Genomic DNA, 22,351 nt, shown 5'->3' with positions numbered 1-22,351 from the left:
TGTTCCCTCTCAGGGTCTCATCGGCCCTCAAGGTCCGATCGGGGGTCCTGGTGAAAAAGTAAGTGTGGAGAGAGTTGATCCATTCCCCTGTATCGAAAAAGAAGGGTTTTTCTTTGGCTTTGTTTTTTTTTTTGTCCTTTTTTGGGTCAATATCTGTTAAGTGATCCAGCAGATATCAGCTTCTGCTTCCCAAGCCAAACACTCACTGCAGAGGGATACACACACACACACACACACACACACACACACACATATACAGACAGATGTAGATGTGGACAGCGATAAACAGTCATGTCTCATAGCCCAAAAAACACAACTTCTCAAAATACAACATTGAAGGATCCAACGTTCCAGATTGTGTCATTGATCTTATAGATAGTGGTAGTTATTATTCTGTGTTTTGTTTAATTTCTAGTTGTGGTGCAGATACAAAAGTGAATCACTTCCTTCGCAGAACTCATGAAAATGTTCTTTCTCTGTCTCTGTCTCTCTCTCGGTCTCTGTCTCTCTCTCTTTCTCTCTTTGTCTATCTAAACCTTAGGGACCTTCAGGAAAACAGGGTCTTGCTGGCCTGGGTGGAGCTGACGGCCCCCCTGTGAGTAACACTTGCAACTTCCTGTCAACCATATTTCTTCTCCTAATGTCCCCGTCATGGTGGCATATGGCAGAATGTATGTTCTGCCGGACACATAATCACTTGTATCTGTCCACGTCACACAGGGTCACCCAGGGAAGGAGGGACCTCCTGGGGAGAAAGGGACACTTGTAAGTATTGTGGATGTTTTTTTATTTTCACCGTCTTGGCTTTTGCTTGATTGATCAAATGTTCAAGAAGCACATTAGTACACAGACACAAATTATACCATATTCTAATGAAATAACTTTATATTATATGCACATATAATAGGTAGTTATTTAATTAGTGTCGCTATAGTTGCACTGAAAAGCATTTAGATTAAATGAAAGACAGGTTCCTGCAAAAATGTTCTGTGAAACATTATGGCCTGTAGACATTATGGCCAAAGACACCCAGCCAGGAAGAGAATAGGGGGACATGAACAATGTAAGCAGACATGACAAGAGCATAAACGGTTTCTAATATGAACCAGCAGAATCCTGCTGTCATGTTTTCATTGAGTAAACCCCAGCATGAGCCACATGGACAGCAAGATGTGGAGCAAAGCCTCTTTGGGGGCATTGTGAATGCTGAGTGAAGTTACTGTAGAAATTGTCACAATGTATTTTTGTGCTTTGAACGCAGCCTCATTGCTGCGTATCAATGCATCCTGTCACTTTGAGTCTTTGTGCTTTGTGTTTTCATGCACACAGAAATATCCAATATCCTTTGATCGTGTAGAAAAATAGATTAATGGTCACTTTGAATGGTGATGTATATATCTAAAATATTTAATATAATATAACAATTGGAGTTTTTCGCTGTTTGTTTTTATAATGTTATCCAATTAAATTCCGTATTACAGCCTAGTATTGGTAGTACTAATACTAAGTACCAATAAGATTATCTGTCTATTGCTAAAGGAACGTTTTCTTACTGTACGTATTTCAGGGTCATCCTGGTGGGATGGGATCTATCGGTTACCCCGGGCCTCGCGGTGTGAAGGTATAGTAATAAAATTAAAAGAAAATGTTGAGATATGAATACTATTATCATGGACCATAGATTAAGTTTATTATGCATTTGTTGACTGTACTTTTCTTTTTCTTTTGTCCAGGGCGCTGAAGGAATCAGAGGTCTTAAAGGTGGCAAAGGAGAGAAGGTACTGTCATAAAAACACCTTCTACTTGCTCACTTTTTGCCCAACTGCACAAAATGGCCTCCTCATCGATGTAACTCTTTCCTCTTTTCAATTAGGCTCCTGGAAAATCCATTTGTAAGCACATCAAGTCATCAGTGAAGGCATCAAGCCACTTAGTTGTAATGGAGTGTAGCCCCATTAGGCAGGAATGAGACGGCTTTTAGGGGCAATTCCCATAAAGATGAATCCTTTGCCATTGTTCCCGTTTCGCACCTAGTTTGTGCCTCAGTGGTACTTCATTGACTTTCCACTCGGCCAAATGTAGTAGCTGCCTCTGACATATATATATATATTTTTTTTTTTACATAAAATATATAGACCAGAAAACACGTGCACCGTGCCAAATCCAGGGCAGATAAACCCAAATCCCTGAAACGTTTGCAACATGTAGTATCACCAAAGATCAGCAGATGTCAGTAAAGCTACATAATACTTCAGCCAAACTAATTTAATACAAATAATTTATTTTCAAATGCACAATAATGCCAAAAGATTGTCACAGTTCAAAGAATGATACATTTGTGATAAATTATGATAATTTATTTACTTTTACGACACTAAAAATTAAACTTTACTTATTGAGCCACGAGGGGTCACTATTCAGCCTTTCCAACAAGTCACCAACTCTCACACAATTCATCGATCATCACTAACATTTCAATCGTGTCCTGAGCTGGATGTTCATTATTACTCACCCCCAGATTTGTTCTTTATTAGGTATCCCGAGTTTGACCTTTTTTAACCAACGTGTAGTTCATTCAAATGTATCGACCATAAATCACTCTTAATCACCACTGATGTGTTTCTCCTTCATCCCCAGGGAGAAGATGGATTCCCAGGCTTCAAAGGAGACATGGGCATCAAGGGTGACAAGGTAAGTGCCTAACGTGCACAGTATGAACCCGACGGTGTCCTCTGACGCTCTCCTTTGTGCTCTCTGTTCTGAGAGTACATTTTTGGGTGCTTCAAAGGTAGGTCTGGATTAACTGTGTTGCGACATGTTCTGTCTGGGCCTCCAGGGGGAGAATGGTGTCCTCGGACACAGAGGAGAGGACGGACCCGAGGGCCCTAAGGGCAAGTCCGGGCCCGGCGGCGAACTAGGACCCATTGGAACAGCCGGAGAAAAGGTATAAGTCCTAAAGTATAAGTCTGAAAACCTGCAAACACTAACTTGAATTTCCAAGGGCGGAATGTATTCCAGCTGTTTGATAAGCAATGGTTTAATTTTCTATTTGTGGATCATTCCTAATAAATAAAGGAGGGATACAATTATCCTTAAAGAGAAAGTCAACACTGGAATCAAACCTCAGGGATAACACCCTCTCTGGGAAAACACAAATTGGTGCCAATTGGTGCTTCACCAATTGGCTCCAATTTGTGCCAATCAGAGACAGCAATATACCTATACAGCCTATTTATTGGGCCATTGACATGGTTGAACCGTTTAATGGCAAGCATCCCATTATCCCACTTTACTTTAATGGTCATTAAAGTCCTTAAAGACTATACTGTTACTGTTACTAGAACACTTCCGTAATCCTACTCTTACCCATCCCAAAAAAATCATCTCTGACAAAATGAAATGTTGTGACATTCAAATCAAATTGTTTATGTGCTATTTTTGTTTTATTATTTTTCTCTAGGGGAAACTTGGTGTCCCTGGATTGCCTGGATACCCTGGTAGACAAGGCTCCAAGGTATATCATTCTACATAATAACATGGATAATAAGCTGGCCCAAATGCCTTGCTCGAGGGTATTTCAGCGGAGAGATCTCCTTAAATATTAACCTGCCTTATTAGCTGTACTGCCTCCCGCTTGTGTCTGTGTGTCTATAGCTATATGTGTGTGTGTGGGGGGGGGGGTGTGTGTGTGTGTTTGCAAGTGTGTTGACACGTTTGTTTGTTCCTCCACTGTCTACAGAGTCTACAGAGTGTCATTATGTCATTACTGCTCATCCAAAGCCCGGAACATGCTTTCATGTACTTTCCCTACCTCCAATTCTTTGCTGACAGGCACAAGCACACCTATAGATACTCAGCACGCACACATTCATTCACGCACACACACACACACACACACACACACACACACACACACACACACACACACACACACACACTTCTTTTTGTATTTACTCACTTCATCCCGCCTCCTCAGCCCCTTCACCCTTACCTGACTACTTAGACACTACCGCTGTCTACTCCCAGAAGTTGTTCAGCATTCTTCCCACGGCTAGTGCGTTAGCCTAGGCTGTCTAGCACCGCAGCACTGCTCCCATGCTGCCTCAGGAGCAGCTCTGTATCTCCCCCCTGCCTGCCGTTAGCCAGTGTTGTTAGCTGGCTCTGCAAGTCTCCGCAGAGCCACTCCAGCAATGCAACGTGCAACATTGGTGTAATGAATGGAATATAGTGACACATTACTCCAGACAGAGAGAGAGACAAATGGAAGGAGAGAGAGAGAGAGAGAGAGAGAGAGATAAAAAAGATACGCTGACACTCGATGGATAAGATATGAAAAGTCCAGAGAGGTTGTATTCATGCAGCATGTAAATGAATCCTAAATGAAAAGCACCCGGTTTGAAAAAGAAAAGAAAAGCATAACTCTTCATATGAAAAGGGCTCTCTCATGCCATTTGAAGATGACACAGTGAAGGGGGCCCCCAGTCTATGCGGTGGCTTTGTGTGGCAGAAAGGACCGGAAAGAAAAGGGACGGCCCCTAAGGTGGCTGACTTGAGTCGAGGCTCCCGCTCTCTGCCTTTGTACCTCCACACCGCCCCCATAGATCTGTTGTCCCAAGCAGGAAACTGGAATAAAGGCCACTTTTAAAACTTTGATGCACCAAGGCCTATTAAATATCAAATAGTTACATTTAAAAGGCATATGGATGTACTTTAAAAGTAAATTAAATGGTTGTACTGAAATGGGTGTAAAGTAGATGTTTCATTGACCTTATGGGATCCATTCAAAACAATACAGCTTTTTTTCTCAATTGAAGCAAAAAAATTGAACAAGAACTGAAAAAACATGACTGGGACATCATAAGCAGTACAAATGTATAGTTATAGTTCCATAGTTATAGATCTATGACCTAAAGAGTCCAGGTTTAGCATGGTTGTTCACGTAAAGCATTGACATTGCTTGGGCAACTTTAGCCACCATGCTATAGGCATATACTCACAAAGGCATCTACCAATTATATTTTATATTCTGGTCGTCTATATATGGTGCTGGGCATCAAAAAAAGAGGCCATCTCCCAGCATGCAGTCTCACATAGCTATAGCTCAAGCGGACATGGACGTCCACAGAAAGACTCACAGCATGTCATGTGGTGTTGTCCTTATTTCGCTGACAAAAACAAATACAAAACTAACAAGTCAAGCTTGTGCATGTTTTTTTTATTCTTTCTCTCTGCCTGCTCTCTTTGTGATTCAGCCCGTGCTCTCCACTGGGTTTGTGGCCCTCGTTGCTTCTGCTGCATTCATGATGTAAATATGCATGCCGATGGTAATGAGCACACATGACTATTTTAAACAGCAATCCAGCATGCAGGCTCACTAGCATGCTTTCACCGCGTTGTGTGCGTGTGTGTACATGCACCGCATTACGGTCTATCTTTACGTGTGTTCTGTTCTGTTTTCTATCAAACGCTGCCGGGGGAAGTGCGGCTACACCGGTAAGCCTCTGCTAGCCGTACCTTTTGATTCCACCCCCCCCCCCCCCACCCCCCGCGTATTTTCCCGCCTTTGTTTGACTTACGCCAGGGCCTCTATCAGCACCTAGCGGCTAAATTGCTGATGGGTATCAAAGGGGATCTGTTGCTGTTGTTCCAATGCACTATCTTTTATTTGCCAGCACCGCCACCTCCTGCTCGTTTGACGGCGCTCGATTGTTGTAGCATCTTAACCGCGCTAACGAGCTAACGCAGCGCCGCGTGTCAGCACGATGGACCAAGGCCGTGGGGGGGGGTCTCTTCAGATTTTCCAGGAGGAATTGACGGGAAGCATTTCCCCGTTAGCTTGCGGTCGCCTGCTGTTGATAACTTTGTTTTCCCACTCGTTGTCAGTATCGGGTGTAATTGTCATTCAAGTGCAAAAGGTGTTTTCTTCACAGCCTCCACAGACTCGCTGCTTTATCAGAGCCAGTCAATAGGAGACATCTGTTGTGTTCCTAGCCCCAAATACTCTGAGCACATCTAATTGTTCCCCCTCCCTTCTTTTTATCTCTCTCTCTCTCTCTCTCTCTCTCTCTCTCTCTCTCTCTCTCTCTCTCTCTCTCTCTCTCTCTCTCTCTCTCGCTCCTTGCCAATTCATCTCTCCTCTCTCTCTCTCTCTCTCGCTCTCTTTCTCTCTCTCTATTCTCTATTCCTGTTACCTGCAGGGCTCCAACGGCTTCGTCGGGTTCCCAGGGGCCAACGGAGAGAAGGGCACTCGGGTGAGCTTTTGTGCATTATTTTTCAGCCACCATTTTGGTCAATAACTTTGGTCCCACTGTGGAGGTGGAGCATTGAATAAAGTCTAACTAGCGGGGGCGAATGAGGCGGGAATACTGAGTTAGAAATATGTTCAGTTCAGCCTTTGATGTGTGTTACTTCAAAGCATTGCAGAGGTTCTAGGCAAACGAGAAATAGAAATTACAATAAATAAATGAACTGTTGAGATTGAGAAATTAATTTCTCATTAAATCACCAACAAATTCAAAGTCAATCAAACAGGGAAAGAATGTCATACAGAACAGACTAGCTGTGATAAAACAAAGCAGACAGTAAATGTCAAACCCAACACACTTATTGTGACCGCGAGTAGGCCTGTAGAGAGTTCTGGAAGTCTTTAGAATAGGGCTCATAGGTTGGAAGGTTGGGGGGGGGGGAGAATGCAGGGTTGGGGTGCCGATGCATTGATGAGACAAGCTGCTCTCTGCAGCTCTCTGCAGGTTCTGGCACCATCTGGACCCGAGAGTGGCACAATTGACAGGTAGTTCAAGCTGTCAAGGGCCTCTGGGTAACCTTTTACACAGGCAATCGCATTATTTTATATATATATATATATATATATATATATATATATATAAACATACATACATAGAAGACGTTCCGGATGATTCTATTTCATCCCTCCCTCAGTGCTCCTCTGAGCGTAGAATTCGAAACCGTGATGTTTTATTCGGTCTCTCTGAATAGTTTTACCATAAGCTGCCAGTTTTCAGTGCTGAGATTAATTCATATATTTTTTGTTTTTTTTCTCGTTTTCTATTTAGGGACTGGCTGGTAAATCTGGGCCTAGAGGGCAGCGTGGGCCAACGGTAAGAGAACTCAGATGCCTGGTGTGCCCTGAGAACTGTGCATCTTTCTTCTTTCTTTGACTTTTTTCTTTTAAATATGTACACATTTAACCTACTGGAGTCCATCCCCCTTTTAAATATGTATAGATATAACCTGCAGTGGTCTCTCTTTCCAAAATGTACACATATAACCTGTAGTCATTTTTTATTTCTCACTTTTAAATATATACCCATTGAATCTGCAGTAGTGCTATTTCTTGCTTTTAAATGTACTGTACACATATAACCTTTTCTACGTCTCTCTGTACACGGAGAGACGTATCTTTTCACAATAAAAGCATATGAGTTTGACATTTGGTCCATGTTTATTTCATTATGTTGTGTTTGTGAACTAAGGGCCCCCGTGGAGGTCGTGGTGCCAGGGGCCCCACAGGGAAACCAGGAGCAAAGGTAAGGAATCAGCGAGCAGCGGGCCGTATCCCATACATAGTCCATGGTCGCTGTGATGAACACGCAGAGCAGTGGATCCCCTGAAATTTCAGAGCAATGTGCTTCCAAGTGTGTTCGTATTTACACATAATAAACCATCTGCTGTATACACGCACGCTTCAAGATGCAAGATGGGCCTCGCACTGTGAGTGCCAAATAATGTCTTCTTAACACACAGAGACTGTTAGGTGACACATTATTGCCTGTTGTGTTAACGAGTTCAACAGGTGTTGTGAAGTGAGTGGGCTGTGTCATTTGAATGTGTCACATGTGCCTGTGGAAAATACTGCAAAGAAAATAGTGTTGTTGTGTGTGTGTGTTTGTCTGTGAGGGTGTGGACGTGTGTGTGTGTGGGTGTGTCTGTGTGTGCATCCGTGCGTCTGGGTCTGAACGGTTGCATCTCGGCGTGTATAAATCGATAGCTTCTCGCAGCTACTCCAGCTTCCCGTTCACGTTGTCCTGTGTCTAAACAGCTAATCTAGCCTGAATGAAGAATCCATTTCCTCTCTCTGTAGGGAACCTCTGGCAACGATGGGCCCCCAGGCGGCTCCGGGGAGAGGGTGAGTACCCCGGCTTCTGGCTCATTCTTCGCCCTGTTTTTGGAGCTTAACTTTTGTACACAGAAAATTAGAACAACTTATTAAGGGATTTCGTTTTGTGACTTTTTTTTTGGTGGGTAGGGGGAGGGGAGTGACTTGAAAGGGATGTCAATAACAATATTTTTGTTTCAACGGTGAATTGAATTGTTAAGTGACCCGGGTTTAGAATTCGATTTCTTTGTGAAGTGGTTTATTGGTTTCTTTGGTGATCTTTATGATCTATGATTAAACCGCCCAAAATACAAAGTATTCAGGACAGATGCGGCAATAAGATACACTAATTTGTTTCTGAGGTCCAACTATTGAATATAAGGCAGTCCACATCAACTCACAAGCATTTAAAAAGCGTTTACGAGCATAAGCGCTGGGCAAAGATTAAAAGTTTTAATCGCGATTAATCGCATAGTATTGGTGAGTTAACTCGCGATTAATCACACTTTAAAAATTATATTTTAAATCCACTCAAATTGAAATTAAATGAGATTATTAAATGGAATGACACATTATCATTCATACCAAATGTACTTAATAAGCAAAAACTTTTATTGACTCACTCAGTGTGGGTTGAATATGAAACTTACAATGAAAATACAATTGTAAACCAACAGTTACTACAAGTGTAATTAAATTCAAATAAGTAGCACCACAGATTTGGGAATTGTAATCAGGCAGTCACTTACTGCAAGTGTAATTGAAAGTAGAGTAAGTGGAGCTAAAAACAAAAATGATTTGATAAGAATGTTGACATTCTGCAGGCAAAACCTTTCAAAATCAAAGTTAAAAAAAAAAGAGAATGTGCGTTAATGCTTCAATTTGTATTAATCACGTTAAAATAGATCGCTTAACACGTAATTAACGTGTTAACTTGCCCAGCCCTATAAATAATAAAAAAAATATATAAGTATATAAGTATATATAAGTATATAAGTACATTCATATATACTTTATATATATATATATATATATATATATATATATATAGAAAGTAACTTACTTTATTATATTTGTATTCACATGCATAAACTACTAATGGGTGCTGTTTCTCTCATCAATACATCAATATTTGCTTTAATTGTAATGTCTTTATTTTACACCACCAGGGACCCCAAGGCCCCCAGGGACCAGTAGGCTTCCCAGGACCCAAAGGACCAAACGTAAGTCTCTGAAACTCTCCAGAGGATCCCCATCTTCTGCCTTTGGTTAGAATCGGCAGCATGACGCCCTGTAATAAAACGCATATAAATGAGAGTCCTTCACCCCCACGCCCGGGGTCCGAGTGTGGCCGCCGCTAACGAGCACATGTGTGTGTCCCCTGCAGGGACCCGCAGGGAAGGACGGGCTCCCCGGCCATCCCGGACAGAGAGGAGAGACGGTGAGTCAGCGGCTCACACCAACGCACCAGCGGCCACTAAAAAATATATCCCGTCGTTATCTAAGCGTATGTCAGCTGTGCCACTCTTCAAACGGCACATCAGCCAAGGGCTTCTGTCAGCTGCTTTATTTGAAATGATACCAAGAGTAAGCTGGGGGGAAAAAGGTTTTATTTAGGGCTATTGGGGATGTTTGGTGGGTGAGGTTTGAGCGATGGGACTTTCACAATCTACACACACCAAACCACACTGATATTCCTTTCAGCTAGGAATCTCGGATACTTACTCTAGACTTACAATCAAGTGATCATTTACCGGTATACAACAAAGAAAATTAGATGGATGAAAATTAGGAGGTTTTAAGTATGCATATCAGGATTTATGATTCAACTTGTAATGGAGAAATGGCAATGGACCGCCTTTGGAACTTCTGTCGGTGGGAAACGCACTTCACAAGCGAACACGTCTAAATGTGTTTTATTTGTTGCACTACAGGGTTTCCAAGGAAAGACTGGCCCCCCAGGACCAGGAGGCGTTGTCGGGCCCCAGGTACATTAACCCCCATACTGAACCGTTCTCGTCTGGCTCCGGTGCTATTGTGCTCAATAACTTACTATGCTGTTACTGGCTCACAACCATTTCAGCCTTAAAATTTTAAAGACAGTTTAGAATCAAAGTACACAATGCCATAGAGTGGAAGTTGATAGTGACAACAGTTTGAAACACACTTTGGGCCCCGAACACGGGGCCCAAAATCCAAGACATTTTATTGGATGTGACTGTGATGATTCTCCCTGGTGGTTGACAGGGCCCTACCGGAGAGACAGGCCCCAGCGGAGAGAGAGGACACCCAGGCTCCCCTGGACCCCCCGGTGAACAAGGTCTACCCGGAGCTGCTGGCAAAGAGGGTGGCAAGGTAAACGCCAGCGTCTGTGATGAATTGTGATGAATCTCCATTCACACAGTGCTCCATATGAATCCTTTGCATGGAGTCGAAGAGTCATTGACATAAGTTGTCGACGTAGGTGTTGTATTTGAATGAATTAATTGAGCCGATGTTTAGCGTTTACACTTTCTCCAAAGCCGGTTATAGGAGCGAGGCAGAGTACAATCGAAAAATGCAATCAATATCGGAGCGCGTCGTACAAATTGAAATGCCACGAGGTTGACTATCCAATAACGTGTGCTCCGAGAGAGAGCTGATGGAATTAAGAAGCAAAGGGTAAGTTTGCTCATTAGACTGTTCAGGGACAACATTGCAAACGGTGCATCGATAATGCCACAGCAGTCACAAAGCAGCCGCATGGAAATTCAGTGTTTCAGAGTATTCCCAGGCGACTCTTCTCAGAAAAGTACACAGTAAGGGAACCATATACACCAATATAAAGTATTATTGTACTATTCTGGGGATTTATGAATGAAGGCCCAATATAATGTGTGATTTTAAAGAAATGCAGGTAGTTAAATACATTTTCGAGATTTGATTATAACCTACGTACGATGTACCGGATCATTTTAGAGAGGTAACGGTGAGGAACTGCTGGGGGTCTTTTAGCAGCTATATTTCTACCAAGATGGTTCATAAAGTTGGGGCCTAAATACTGCAGTGTTAAACACGGTTTCCTTTAGACAATTCTGCTCTATAACTATAACAATTGCTTTAAATGGTCCAGGGCCTGTTAAGGCAACGTGATTACGGCTGCTATTCATTTCCACCCAGCAAACGTTTTTCTCTCTGTTATTTGGGATAATTGCGTTTTTGCCTCCTATTTCGTATTTTGCCACCATTTCCACAGCTTTGAGATGGCACTTATTTTTTTGGGGGGGCTTAAAAGCAGATCACCGTCCATTGATCACCTGTCGAGCTGTCAGAGGACCTGACGGTGTTTGTTTGTTGTTTCCCCTGGCAGGGAGACCCGGGCCCCATGGGCATCTCAGGGAAGTCGGGCCCTCATGGTCTGAGGGGCTTCCAGGGTACAAGAGGTCTTCCGGGGGCCATGGTAGGAAACACACACACACACACACACACACACACACACACACACACACACACACACACAGGTGCAAGCCTGCACGTGCCTGCACACAAACACTTGCTTCTCTGAATACAAAACACAAACACACACGCACAGACACACACTGCAAATTGTACGCACAGATATAGACACACATCTCTATCGGAAGGACACACAAATACTAAACTTGTGCACTAATGATGATACAAACTTGCTCTCTCACACACACACACACACACACACACACACACACACACACACACATCCCTCATCCTGTCCAGCCCCTGCTGCGTTTAGCACCGTTTTAAATCCCCCTAATTAAAACGCTAACTACCTGCTGCTAAACCAAATGCCAGAGTTGGCAGTGGACCCGACAGCCGAAGTCGGGTCGGCCATAGAAGTGTGCAGGGATTCGGCCTTAGAAAGGATTAAACCCCTAATGACAGCGTCCCAGAACCATTCATCATCATGTATTCATCCCTGTGGCGTCGATGACCATATGCACCGAATGACAGCGATCCAGTGTCCTTCTGATCCATCGTGTTGAATGTCGATTGGTTTTTTCAGTTTTTTTTACCAATAAGGACAATGGCCCATTTGTTATCATTACCGACCACATTAGACTGTGAACAGATGCATTGTATTGGGTTGATAATGCATGTGTTTGTAGAGGAGGTACATGTAAGGTCAAACACATTAGTACATCACATGCCCTCTGTGAGATCCCCCATCATTAGCAGATAGTTGAACCAGCCATTGGACTGGATTTGGAAATGAAGGCCATTCATAGGTAAAGAATGAATTCTGTTATTCTGTTATGAACACACACCGTTAGAACGGAACCAACTGCTAGTGGGCTGTCCCATGAGGAGTAAAGCAACTGCCTTACACCTGCCCACACCTGCAACACACATCTGTGTACATAATTCAAATGCATTTTGCACACAGCTTTGTGCGTTTTAAACATGTCACTAAGTGCATGTGTGCACATAAGACACACAAGCACACACATGCATACACAATAATTTAAACAGCAAGTCCCCTGATTATTTATTGCTTTAGTACCCAATTAATATTACAACCCAATTATTTATAGTTTTTGTATGGATGTGCAGTGAATAAAAAACTAAACATGCACACACACACACACACACACACACACAACTAACAGGCTTCCATTTACACACACAAATAGTTTCTCACTCTGGTGTTGGAGCAGTACACATTCAATTACCCCCCCCTCCCCCCCCAGAACACACACACACACGCACACATACACGCACAAACACCGACACATACAGATACTCTGGTCAATCTCGTTGAGAGGCACAGTAGCGATTTACGAGCCAATAAATAAACTAGAAGGGTTTTTTTAGTTTCTTTCTCCTGGCATGCGGGACCCTTCCCACATCCTAATGCATGCAGCCCCCCCTCTCTGCAACAAGGGATGGAAGGGGGGTTGGGGGGGAGGCAACATGAAGCACCCATCACTCGCCTGGCACCCCGCTCCCTTGGCTGTGTCGGAGCACGTAAATTAGTTCAGATGATGAAAGTCTTTACTGCCCCTGGCAAGCAGCTCTTTCCATATGTCTCCCTCGCCACTGCTTGCAGCAAGGGATTCAGAGCACAGGAGCTGCCATTCATATCAACACCATCACCACCACCACCACAACCCTCACCACCATCACCACCCCCATCCCCACCCTAACCACCACTACCCTCACCCCCACAACCACCCTCACCACCACCACCAACAACAACACCACTGTCACCACCACCCTCACCATCATCACCCTCACCACCACCACCACCCCCACCCTCACCACCACCCTCACCACCCTCACCACCACCATCACCACCACCCTCACCACCACCATCCTCACCACCACCACCACCCTCACCACCACCACCACCCAGACCACAGCCAGTGTGGCGGGGAACAGCCAGGACAAGCCTCTGAGCGGCAGGGAGGAATAGGAAAATAACACAAGATGGACGAATCACCTGTGCTTTGTTTGGGGGTCCGTTGGGTGGGGTAAGGTGTGGGGGGGGGGGGGGAACGGTGTGAGATGGGGTGGCTGGTTGGCATGGTGACAGCGGGAAATATAAAGAGCTATTTTTTCATAGATTAACAACGCCTACCCCCGGTGTCAGGCCTCTTGATCAGACAGGGGCACAGTAGTGGTGGACAACCGTGGTGGAGGCTGGTGCACACACACACGCTCACGTATGCACACACACACACACACACACACACACACACACACACACACACATTCACAGACACCGTCTCTCTCACATACACACATTCACAGACACCCTCTCTCACAGACACACACACACACAAACACACACATGCATAAACACATCTATGCGCACTCGCAAGCACACATTTACCCATATAGAATATGCCACCGTTTCAAATGCAACTGTACTGCATAAGCTTTGTTCACTGTATGCTCTCACACATACCCACAGACACACACACAACTTTTGAAGACAGTTACGCTCACACACACACACACACACACATTATTGTTTAACTGCTGGTTTGACAGCAGCGATTACTGTTCTCCAAACGCTACGGCACCAGGGAGCTTGACCTAACCCCACTCCCGCTCTCTGATTTCAGGGTCCCGCTGGCTTGAAGGGAGGAGAAGGCCCTCAGGGAGCCCAAGGCCCCATCGTAAGTATACTGTTACCATGGCTACCTCAACCACTGACCCAACTTTGGCAGGAGGAATAAAATGCATTTTGCTCATCCCGGAGAACAACTTTGTATACGGCAGGAATGACGGAGCACCGTGCAATCCTGCAGCGGTTTGATTCACGTAAACGTACTGAAAAAAGAGTACCTTTGATGGGCTTCTCAGTGTGAGCTTTGAGAATCTTTCAAATAGTTACACACAAAGCTTTCAGTGCTGAGACAGCACTTCAAATGTTGAGCCGTTTAAAGTTAACAAGACAAAGTCCCAAAGAACAATGACCTGATTGCATTAAAGCTTTGCACATATTTCCAAAATGTGCATGCCAAATAAATGGGATAAATTATAACTGATTATATCTGATAACCATGACACACGTCGAAAACGACACAGGTCTGAAAACTGTGTATATTAAATAAATTGCATAGTTTATTTTATATATGCAGCATATACTTCTGAGCTCTGCCAATTTCAGTAATAATTAATGCCAGGGTTTTTGAAAGAGTTCAGAAACTCAGTCAAAACTCCCCTTGGTTAATGGAACTCTTGGCTCCCCCCTTTCTCACGCTGACATTATCACTCTTCTTCAGAACAATCCTATTTTAAGATAGATTATGTTATAATGTAAACCACGTAATTATACGTCTTGATATTTACACCAACAAAGGCAATGTTGGCATTAACCAAAAAGGTTCCTGTGAGCCAGAAGATACAGAGTGTTCAAAGCACATTTCATAATATGACGTTGGCTTACAACTTCCCATCGTGATTGCTGCTAAGCACTGTGGGAATATATTAAATTGGCCCCTTTTGATGTTTCCTTTGGCGAAAGTTGCATTCAGCTGCACAGAATATCAAATCTTCTTTTCAGTTCAGCTTTCCAAAGACTGCACTTTCACTTTTCATAAAAAAGTAATCCTTTCCCGTAAGTTCTGGAATTAGGTTTGTGCGACAAATCATTTTGATGATCAGTGGGACAAACAGACGAAACCACAGCATTTAAACCCCTTAGTGTGTAATGTTGCGTCAATTGGACACAACGTTTTGAGGATGTTTTGAGGATGTTTTGATATTTCATTTGTTCGGCCACACTCTTTGTTCCGTATCCCTTACACCATGTAATACATGTCCACGCCTCAAAACATCCTTTCAAGCTAAGTTTCCCTCACACTCCGCATAAACTTCCACAGCGGGGGTGCTTTGCTTACCACCCATTGCATCAGCGTTGCTGCCGCGCTTACAGCACAGCGCGTCCTTCGTGAAGAAACCATTGTTCTTTTAACGTGCACAAAGGCTTCTCCCCGCCTGCAGAGCGACCCTGACATAGCCAAAGCACGCAGGGTCCGTGGGATAAATCATAAATAAGCGATCTCGCCGCCTTTTCCCTGCCACTGATGTATGTGTGCGGTTGAAAAACAATCCCTCAGAGAGACTGGACTTTGAAAGCGGCTGACATTAAACATTGGGCGGAGAGGCCCGCTGTGATTGCGTCCGTCCGTTCTGAGTGGGGAAGGATTAGGCGGCGTGGAGATGTGCGGATGTGTGGCGTGTGAGGGCGGGGACGAAAGAGAGTTGAGGTGGGGGCAGTGGTTGGGGATAGCAAGGAGGGCGTGTTGCAGGGTTTTTCGTTGGAGGAGAGTAGTCGGAAGCGAAGGCAAACCCCGGTGCAGTATTTTTCTTGTGATCCAAGTTTTTATGAATCACTTTACAACAAATGCAAACAGAAGAGCACCATCAATGGAGGGAATGCATAGCAGATGCCATGAATAAATAAGTTAAAAGACTACAGAAGACTATAACCCGACAGAATAAAGATATTCGGGATTCACAGCGTTTAGTTTGATCGACACAATAATCCCTGCGTTTTGGAGGGCACAGATGCCCATGCTTCCACTGAATAAGGTTGGACTTTATTATGTTTCCAGTGCAGTAATATGGAGATATCTTTCTCAAAGCACTCCTGAAAGTGGCAGAGGACCAGTAGAAGTTGCAAGGACACACTTGAAGAAGTATGTTTTTTTTAGTGCAGTGCATGCAAGTGTGTTTGGTGGATGCCCACACGCTCCATAGAGAGCTGCTGTTTTCCACCATCGCCTTCCCTGACAGTGATTGAGCTGCCGTTGAGCTTCTGCACAGTATGTCTTTGTGTGCATCTTCATGTGTGTGTGTGTGTGTGTGTGTGTCTTTCTGTCTGTCTGTCTGTCTGTCTGTCTGTCTGTCTGTTTCTTTGATTTTGCATTCCAAAGCAGCCTCTCCCTCTCTTTCTCTTTTGATATGAGATAGATAGCTCTAGGGACCAGGTGGATCCAAGAATTCTACAGCCAGTAGTGAAAAAGCCAGTCCGCCACACACCACACACAACACACACAACCACCAGGCAGGAGTAACTAGGGAGATATAATGAGACCAGGCTTCTGTGTGGAATGCATTGAGAGACCTTCCATAAAGGCCTTGGCAGAGCACGCCCCAGTAAATCAGAGGAATCCTATTACCTGATAAGAGTTCCCTCCGCTGCCCAGGGGCACTGTCAACCTGGAGGAGTCTGGGCCAAGGTCACCACAGGTTGTTTTTATCTGTGCCAACTCGTCTCCCAAGGGGCTGGGATGTGCGGTGGTTACTTAATTTTGGAGCGTTTCATTTACATTTCAGTGGCATTAGTTTGGTTAGTACATATTTACATATTTAGTATGTAATATGAATGTGGTATGTTTCTATCTACTATGTTCCGATCATTTTAATGGGGTTTATTGGTAAGGACATTATTGTGGTAGCAACAGTTGTTATGGTTACAGTACAGCCAAAAATATGGAATCCTGTCGTTTTATATTTTTGAAATTTTCTCGCTACGGTATCGTAGGGTTTGCTTCCCCCCATCAGCCCTGCCTGATAAGCCCCTCTCTGGTCTTCTATCACAGGGCTCTCAAGGAGAGAGAGGACCCGCCGGCCCCGGTGGCGCCATCGGTCTGACGGGACGCAACGGCCCCCAGGGGCCCCCCGGCCCCGCTGGAGAAAAAGGAGGACCTGTGAGTCGTGGTTCTCTCTGCTATGGACGCACAATCGCCCATTCACCCAGATGCACCGCAACCTTACCTTTGTAAACTCCTGTACCACACACACATGCACACCCTCAAACACACCGTATTTAGTTTGATGGCTGAACCTGAACAGCGTTAAACGTCTTACTTGTACACAAATACACTCTTGAGATTGATTGACGTTTTGGACTTTTTGTGAGTGAGACTTTGTGAGACGCTGATCACTCCATGTTCTGTGGTTAGGGAGAGAAAGGGCCCCTAGGCCCAGCTGGTCGCGATGGCATCCAAGGGCCCGTCGGCCTGCCCGGTTCCGCCGGCCCCCAGGGACCCCCCGGAGAGGACGGTGACAAGGTAACGTAGGGACCAGCGATCCAATAACGGTCTGCCACTAATGTTGAAAAATGTCTTTGTTGTATGTTGTAGTGACCAAGATATGAATTTCATGTTTGCTGATGAATACAGATATTAACACTCCTTTATTTTGCCATGGACACTAAAAAACACACTATTTGGCATTAAAAAACTCAACACGTGTCCTGCCATGTTGATGAAAACATAAAAAATGTACAATACAGCCTGCATGATAGATAACGTGTAACCTATGCTGCCACACTCTAATTTGCCTCAGGTGCGTATCACAGATTATTTAGCTTTCCAGTCTCTCACACATGTATAATAATACAATGTAAGATAAAATGTACATTCTGGCCTCTGACTAGCTAACAGAATGTCCTGAGAGAGACAGCTAACATATGGTTCCATTTCCTTTTCGAATGTTTAACCTTCACATATTTGCCTATTCCTGGCACGGATATCGCCATATAATTTGCTCCGTGGGGTGGGGATGGAATTATGGTCTGTGCGCCAATCAATTGATTACTCTGGAGTACAGTTTGCTACTCAAATGTGTGGGAAAGACGAAAGGTGAGCAGTTGTGTTTGTGTCTTCCAACAGGGAGAGGTTGGTGGACCCGGCCAGAAGGGAGGCAAAGGAGACAAGGGTGAACTCGTAAGTTAATGTCTGATCTCTCACTTTGTTTCTTTGTTTGTTGTCTGTCTGTCTATCCGTCTGTCTGCACAGATTTACTTATTGTTGTCACCCTGTTTCTTTCTCTCCCTTTAACTCTATTTGTTCTGTCTTGAGCTACCAAGTTCGATTGATAAATACATCTGAAGTTACACAACAAACGGGGCGCACAAGTTGTTCTTTATTGTTGGGCTGTGGGTTGATGTCCTTGAGAATCCCCCGCAGCCCATGAAATATTTATGCATCGCTGCTCTGAATTCCTTGATAAGGTAGCTACTTGCATTAAGTCGAGGGTTAGTTATCCAACACTAAATCACAATGTTCCCCTTGCTATGCAGCTCACTTGACTATTGAATGACAAGGTTTGTTTAATCCCATTACTACAAACGTCCCTCTTCCTAGACTCGTTTTGTTCTGTTGAACAATCTGTGCACACTATGCCCACGAACCATGGAGACTTACGATGGAAATACATGAGAGGAGATGTTTAGAATGGAAATGAACAACCTCTAATGGCATTCTAATATGAATGGGGTTTGTTCGGGTTAGGTAGGTTTAGTTTCAGTGTGGGCACAACAGAAAAGTTAGGAAGAAGGAAACATGCATTCATCGAAAAAACTGTGTGCAAGTGAGACTTAAAAAACACCCAAGGGGCTTGTTTGAGTATCAAACCCATCAAAAATGGAAAAGTAAGGAAAATAAATAATATAAAACATTAAAATAAAATAAAACAGTGCAAATAACTGAACGCAAAACAAAATTAGGAAATCTTAATCACGGATGAAGAATTACAATCTTCAGAAACTAAATGAGAACACAAACAGAACAACATGACATAATGAAGAGCAGAATGTCTTTGTTTACCTTTTGAAGGCTTGTACTTGTGTCTCCTCACTGTGTCTCTGTGTGACCCCCATGTCCCCAGGGACCACCAGGACCCAGTGGCCCCCAGGGTGTGATCGGAGCTCCAGGCCCAGCAGTAAGTTTCAGTTCCATTACATATTACTATCTGTCTATCTTTCTATGTTGTTTTTCGGTTCAACGTGGCAACATTGTAACAATGGTTTTCTAATGGAAGGCTTTTATAAAAATGAAAGCATCATTTCTCCCTTTTAGAGTTTGTGTCATAATGGTATGACTCTGTTACTCACCAAGGAAGGACTTTTTGTGTGTAGTAGAGTGAAAACACCATTTTCCAATTTGCACAAGGAGCAGCGTGTATCTCTCAAGCAGCAATGACAGTGAACAGGCTGGAACTTTTTTAATACAGCTGCGGCGTAACAGAGCGGAAAATCCTTTGTACAATGTAAAAATAAATCACAAACTGACAAAGAGTAAGTTCAGCCTTGGTCAATACAAAAAATTTACATAGAAATTCATCATGGCAGAGTGCTCTCAAAAGTAGATCTTACCTTCATAAACTCTTACAATAACCACATTGTTGGAAAGAATTAGCAAGAGCCAAACCGGAAGGTGTCAGCCCTGGCTAATCCACCACAGCCTATCAAGTTCGCAGGGCTTTGAAGGACACAGTAGAGGATACACAAAGGATATTTCAGCGACCGTCAAAAACATAAAAACAGCTAAATCCGAGTACAAGCGACCCTGGTGCACCCTACCTCTCCCTGCACATCGGAAGCACGCTGTAGCTTTAGGATTCTCCCAGGCTACGCTCGCCCCAGGGCAAAAAGCAAGTCTATGCCATGTAGATTGTTATGTTTCTGCATTTGCAGTCTCCTAATGGGCTTGTCAAAGAGGCCTGAGGATGATATGCATGTACAGACTTAGAAAACAAGTGAGACAGACTTAGAAAACAACATTGTTGGGTTGATGTAGATGTATCTGGGATTACTTTACACGCTGGTTTAGATACGATTTTGAGTTTGTTTGGGAAATTTTTGCATTTTAAACATTTATGTTTTTTGCACTGCACTTCGACAGTGTTAGCTAAATACCCTGCGATTGGATAAAATGCTGCTTTCCTTTAGAGAAAAGTCTCACATGTGCAATCATGCATCAATTTTAAACGCTCCCCAGAAGAGCGTTGTTTACAGTTAAAACCCCTAACTGTGCCACACAGATTCATTTTATTGGCCACCTGTTACATTCTTTCCTGCTCTGACTCACAGCGAAACAGCCACAGTCTATTATGTAACCAGACCGAGCCTTATGGTCCATTTAAACACAGCCCTTTGGTTGTGCGGCTAAAATGAATGTTGTGTGGGGAAAAATCGATCCTTGCAGCTATTTCTTGAGCATGACATTCAAGGTTAAATAGCTGAACATTTGAGGATCCCTACAGTTAACCGAATAGTGGAAAATAGTTTGGCTTTGTTTAAGAATAGTATTATTTGATTTTCTATATCAGGGTTTCTCAACGGGGGCGGCAGCGCCCCCTGGGGGGCGTTCGTAGAACGTCACAACTTGTGTAGTGGTCATTATTTTTTACTTTTTAAACTTTCATGGTTTTCAAATATTTTCGGTGCAAAAATAGGATAATTGAAATAAAAAGCCTATCTTCATATGGGTTTCTAAACCCTCTATCATCTCATTTACTTTTTTCTTTATGCTCAGTACCGTCATGATCGCCATAGTAACGCCGATAAACAAATCCACCTCATCGCAGTAGCGTGGTGCTTTCCGAAACTATTTCGCCCTCCCCTGACTTCCACTGGTTGGTTTGCGGGACATGCAAAGCAAGCGGTGGATGGGGCATTACACTAAGCAACATGAATCTCATCCATATTACATAGTAAAGCAACATAAGACGTGAATAAAGCTAACTCCGCTTAGCATGCTAATTGTAAACAATAGAACGTGCGCATTACACGTAGACCGTTGCTCAACGTTGCTCATTACGTCTGCGAATCGCTGCGAATAAACACTTACTTTCATAAGGTACACACACCAACCGGCACATACGCATTTAACACTGATGTTACAGGCGCTTAACTTGTATAGTAAAAAACTACTTTAATTTGGCCGCAAACTTTAACGTGCTACTCGCCAACTAAAAACGAAGCGGATAAAGGCTGTACATGCACATGAGCGTTGCTAGGCAACGTCACGTAAACAAAGGGAGTCGTTCGTACACATATTGAACCCAAGTTCGCAGGTTAACAGCTCAATAACCAATAAAAATGTACACAAGCACTGTTACGTATTAAACTTCAATAGCTCAATAATAAAACCTTTTAATAAAACTCTGAATACACATTCAGAAGAAACCAGCGGCACAGAAGTTTTTTATTCAAGCAATGTAGCACGAGTTGGAGTGGAGTTGGTAATGGATATAGCCTACCCACGGGTGTCGCAATTCTTTTTAAAAATAGAATTAACAATAATAATGGGGGGGGGGGGGGGGCGCCAGAGAATCAGGGTAAGGTAAGGGGGGCGTTTGCTCAAAAAAGGTTGAGAAACACTGTTCTATATGAATGGCAAACAGGTCTTTGTTCTTTTTTTTTATTATTTCTATGTTATATGAGTTATAAGAAATTTTTACCTACGTTTATTCAACCTAACTGGAACATTCTCCCACAAACTGACCCTTTCAATGGGGGTTAGATGATCAGGTGTGGCTCATAAGACCAAAACTATACCACACCTCGACCACACCGATGCTCCGACACACATGAACAAAAAACACAGGAGCCACAATATTGAAAAACAATAAAATAGGATTTCCTGAATCTTGAACCTTTCCCCTGCATCCTCCTCTGCAGGAGCATCCAACCCTAACAAAATAAAATAGTCATCGGTGCTTCGCTGTAAAAAAAACAAAACGGTGCTCCGCTGTAAAAAAAAAAAAAACGGTATAGCCGTCGAGTGCTGACACACGTTTGAAACTCGATGCTCCAGGTTTTGCCAGCACTTCAGCCCTTCCCCAAAGCCAGCCCCCCCCCCCCCCCCCCATACATACATACACTCACACACACAGACACACACTCAGTGGCCTCCCCCTCCTCCCCCGTCCGGCGCTCTCCCCCAGCACCAGACGCCTCTGCCTTCCCGCAGG

At 43.7% G+C, this 22,351-nt stretch overlaps 1 protein-coding gene across 1 annotated transcript in view; it reads left to right on the top strand.

The window, feature by feature from the left end:
• The window catches only part of LOC311360410 (collagen alpha-1(XI) chain-like), an 84,659-nt gene that overhangs the window by 43,875 nt on the left and 18,433 nt on the right, over positions 1–22,351 (top strand). Inside the window, exons 24-45 of the mRNA XM_084480483.1 lie at positions 14–58; positions 542–595; positions 721–765; positions 1,568–1,621; positions 1,734–1,778; positions 2,638–2,691; positions 2,837–2,944; positions 3,461–3,514; positions 6,198–6,251; positions 7,074–7,118; positions 7,494–7,547; positions 8,102–8,146; positions 9,286–9,339; positions 9,504–9,557; positions 10,051–10,104; positions 10,364–10,471; positions 11,466–11,555; positions 14,203–14,256; positions 17,191–17,298; positions 17,554–17,661; positions 18,265–18,318; positions 19,262–19,315. Coding sequence (XP_084336609.1) covers positions 14–58; positions 542–595; positions 721–765; positions 1,568–1,621; positions 1,734–1,778; positions 2,638–2,691; positions 2,837–2,944; positions 3,461–3,514; positions 6,198–6,251; positions 7,074–7,118; positions 7,494–7,547; positions 8,102–8,146; positions 9,286–9,339; positions 9,504–9,557; positions 10,051–10,104; positions 10,364–10,471; positions 11,466–11,555; positions 14,203–14,256; positions 17,191–17,298; positions 17,554–17,661; positions 18,265–18,318; positions 19,262–19,315 — 1,395 coding nt within the window. The remainder of the gene's footprint in view (positions 1–13; positions 59–541; positions 596–720; positions 766–1,567; positions 1,622–1,733; positions 1,779–2,637; positions 2,692–2,836; positions 2,945–3,460; positions 3,515–6,197; positions 6,252–7,073; positions 7,119–7,493; positions 7,548–8,101; positions 8,147–9,285; positions 9,340–9,503; positions 9,558–10,050; positions 10,105–10,363; positions 10,472–11,465; positions 11,556–14,202; positions 14,257–17,190; positions 17,299–17,553; positions 17,662–18,264; positions 18,319–19,261; positions 19,316–22,351) is intronic.

Source organism: Micromesistius poutassou (genome assembly GCF_964030765.1).
Source record: "Micromesistius poutassou genome assembly, chromosome: 16".
Taxonomy (NCBI): Eukaryota; Metazoa; Chordata; class Actinopteri; order Gadiformes; family Gadidae; genus Micromesistius; species Micromesistius poutassou.
Note: the sequence above shows the minus strand (reverse complement) of the source record. Positions and strands in the feature narration are given on the sequence as shown.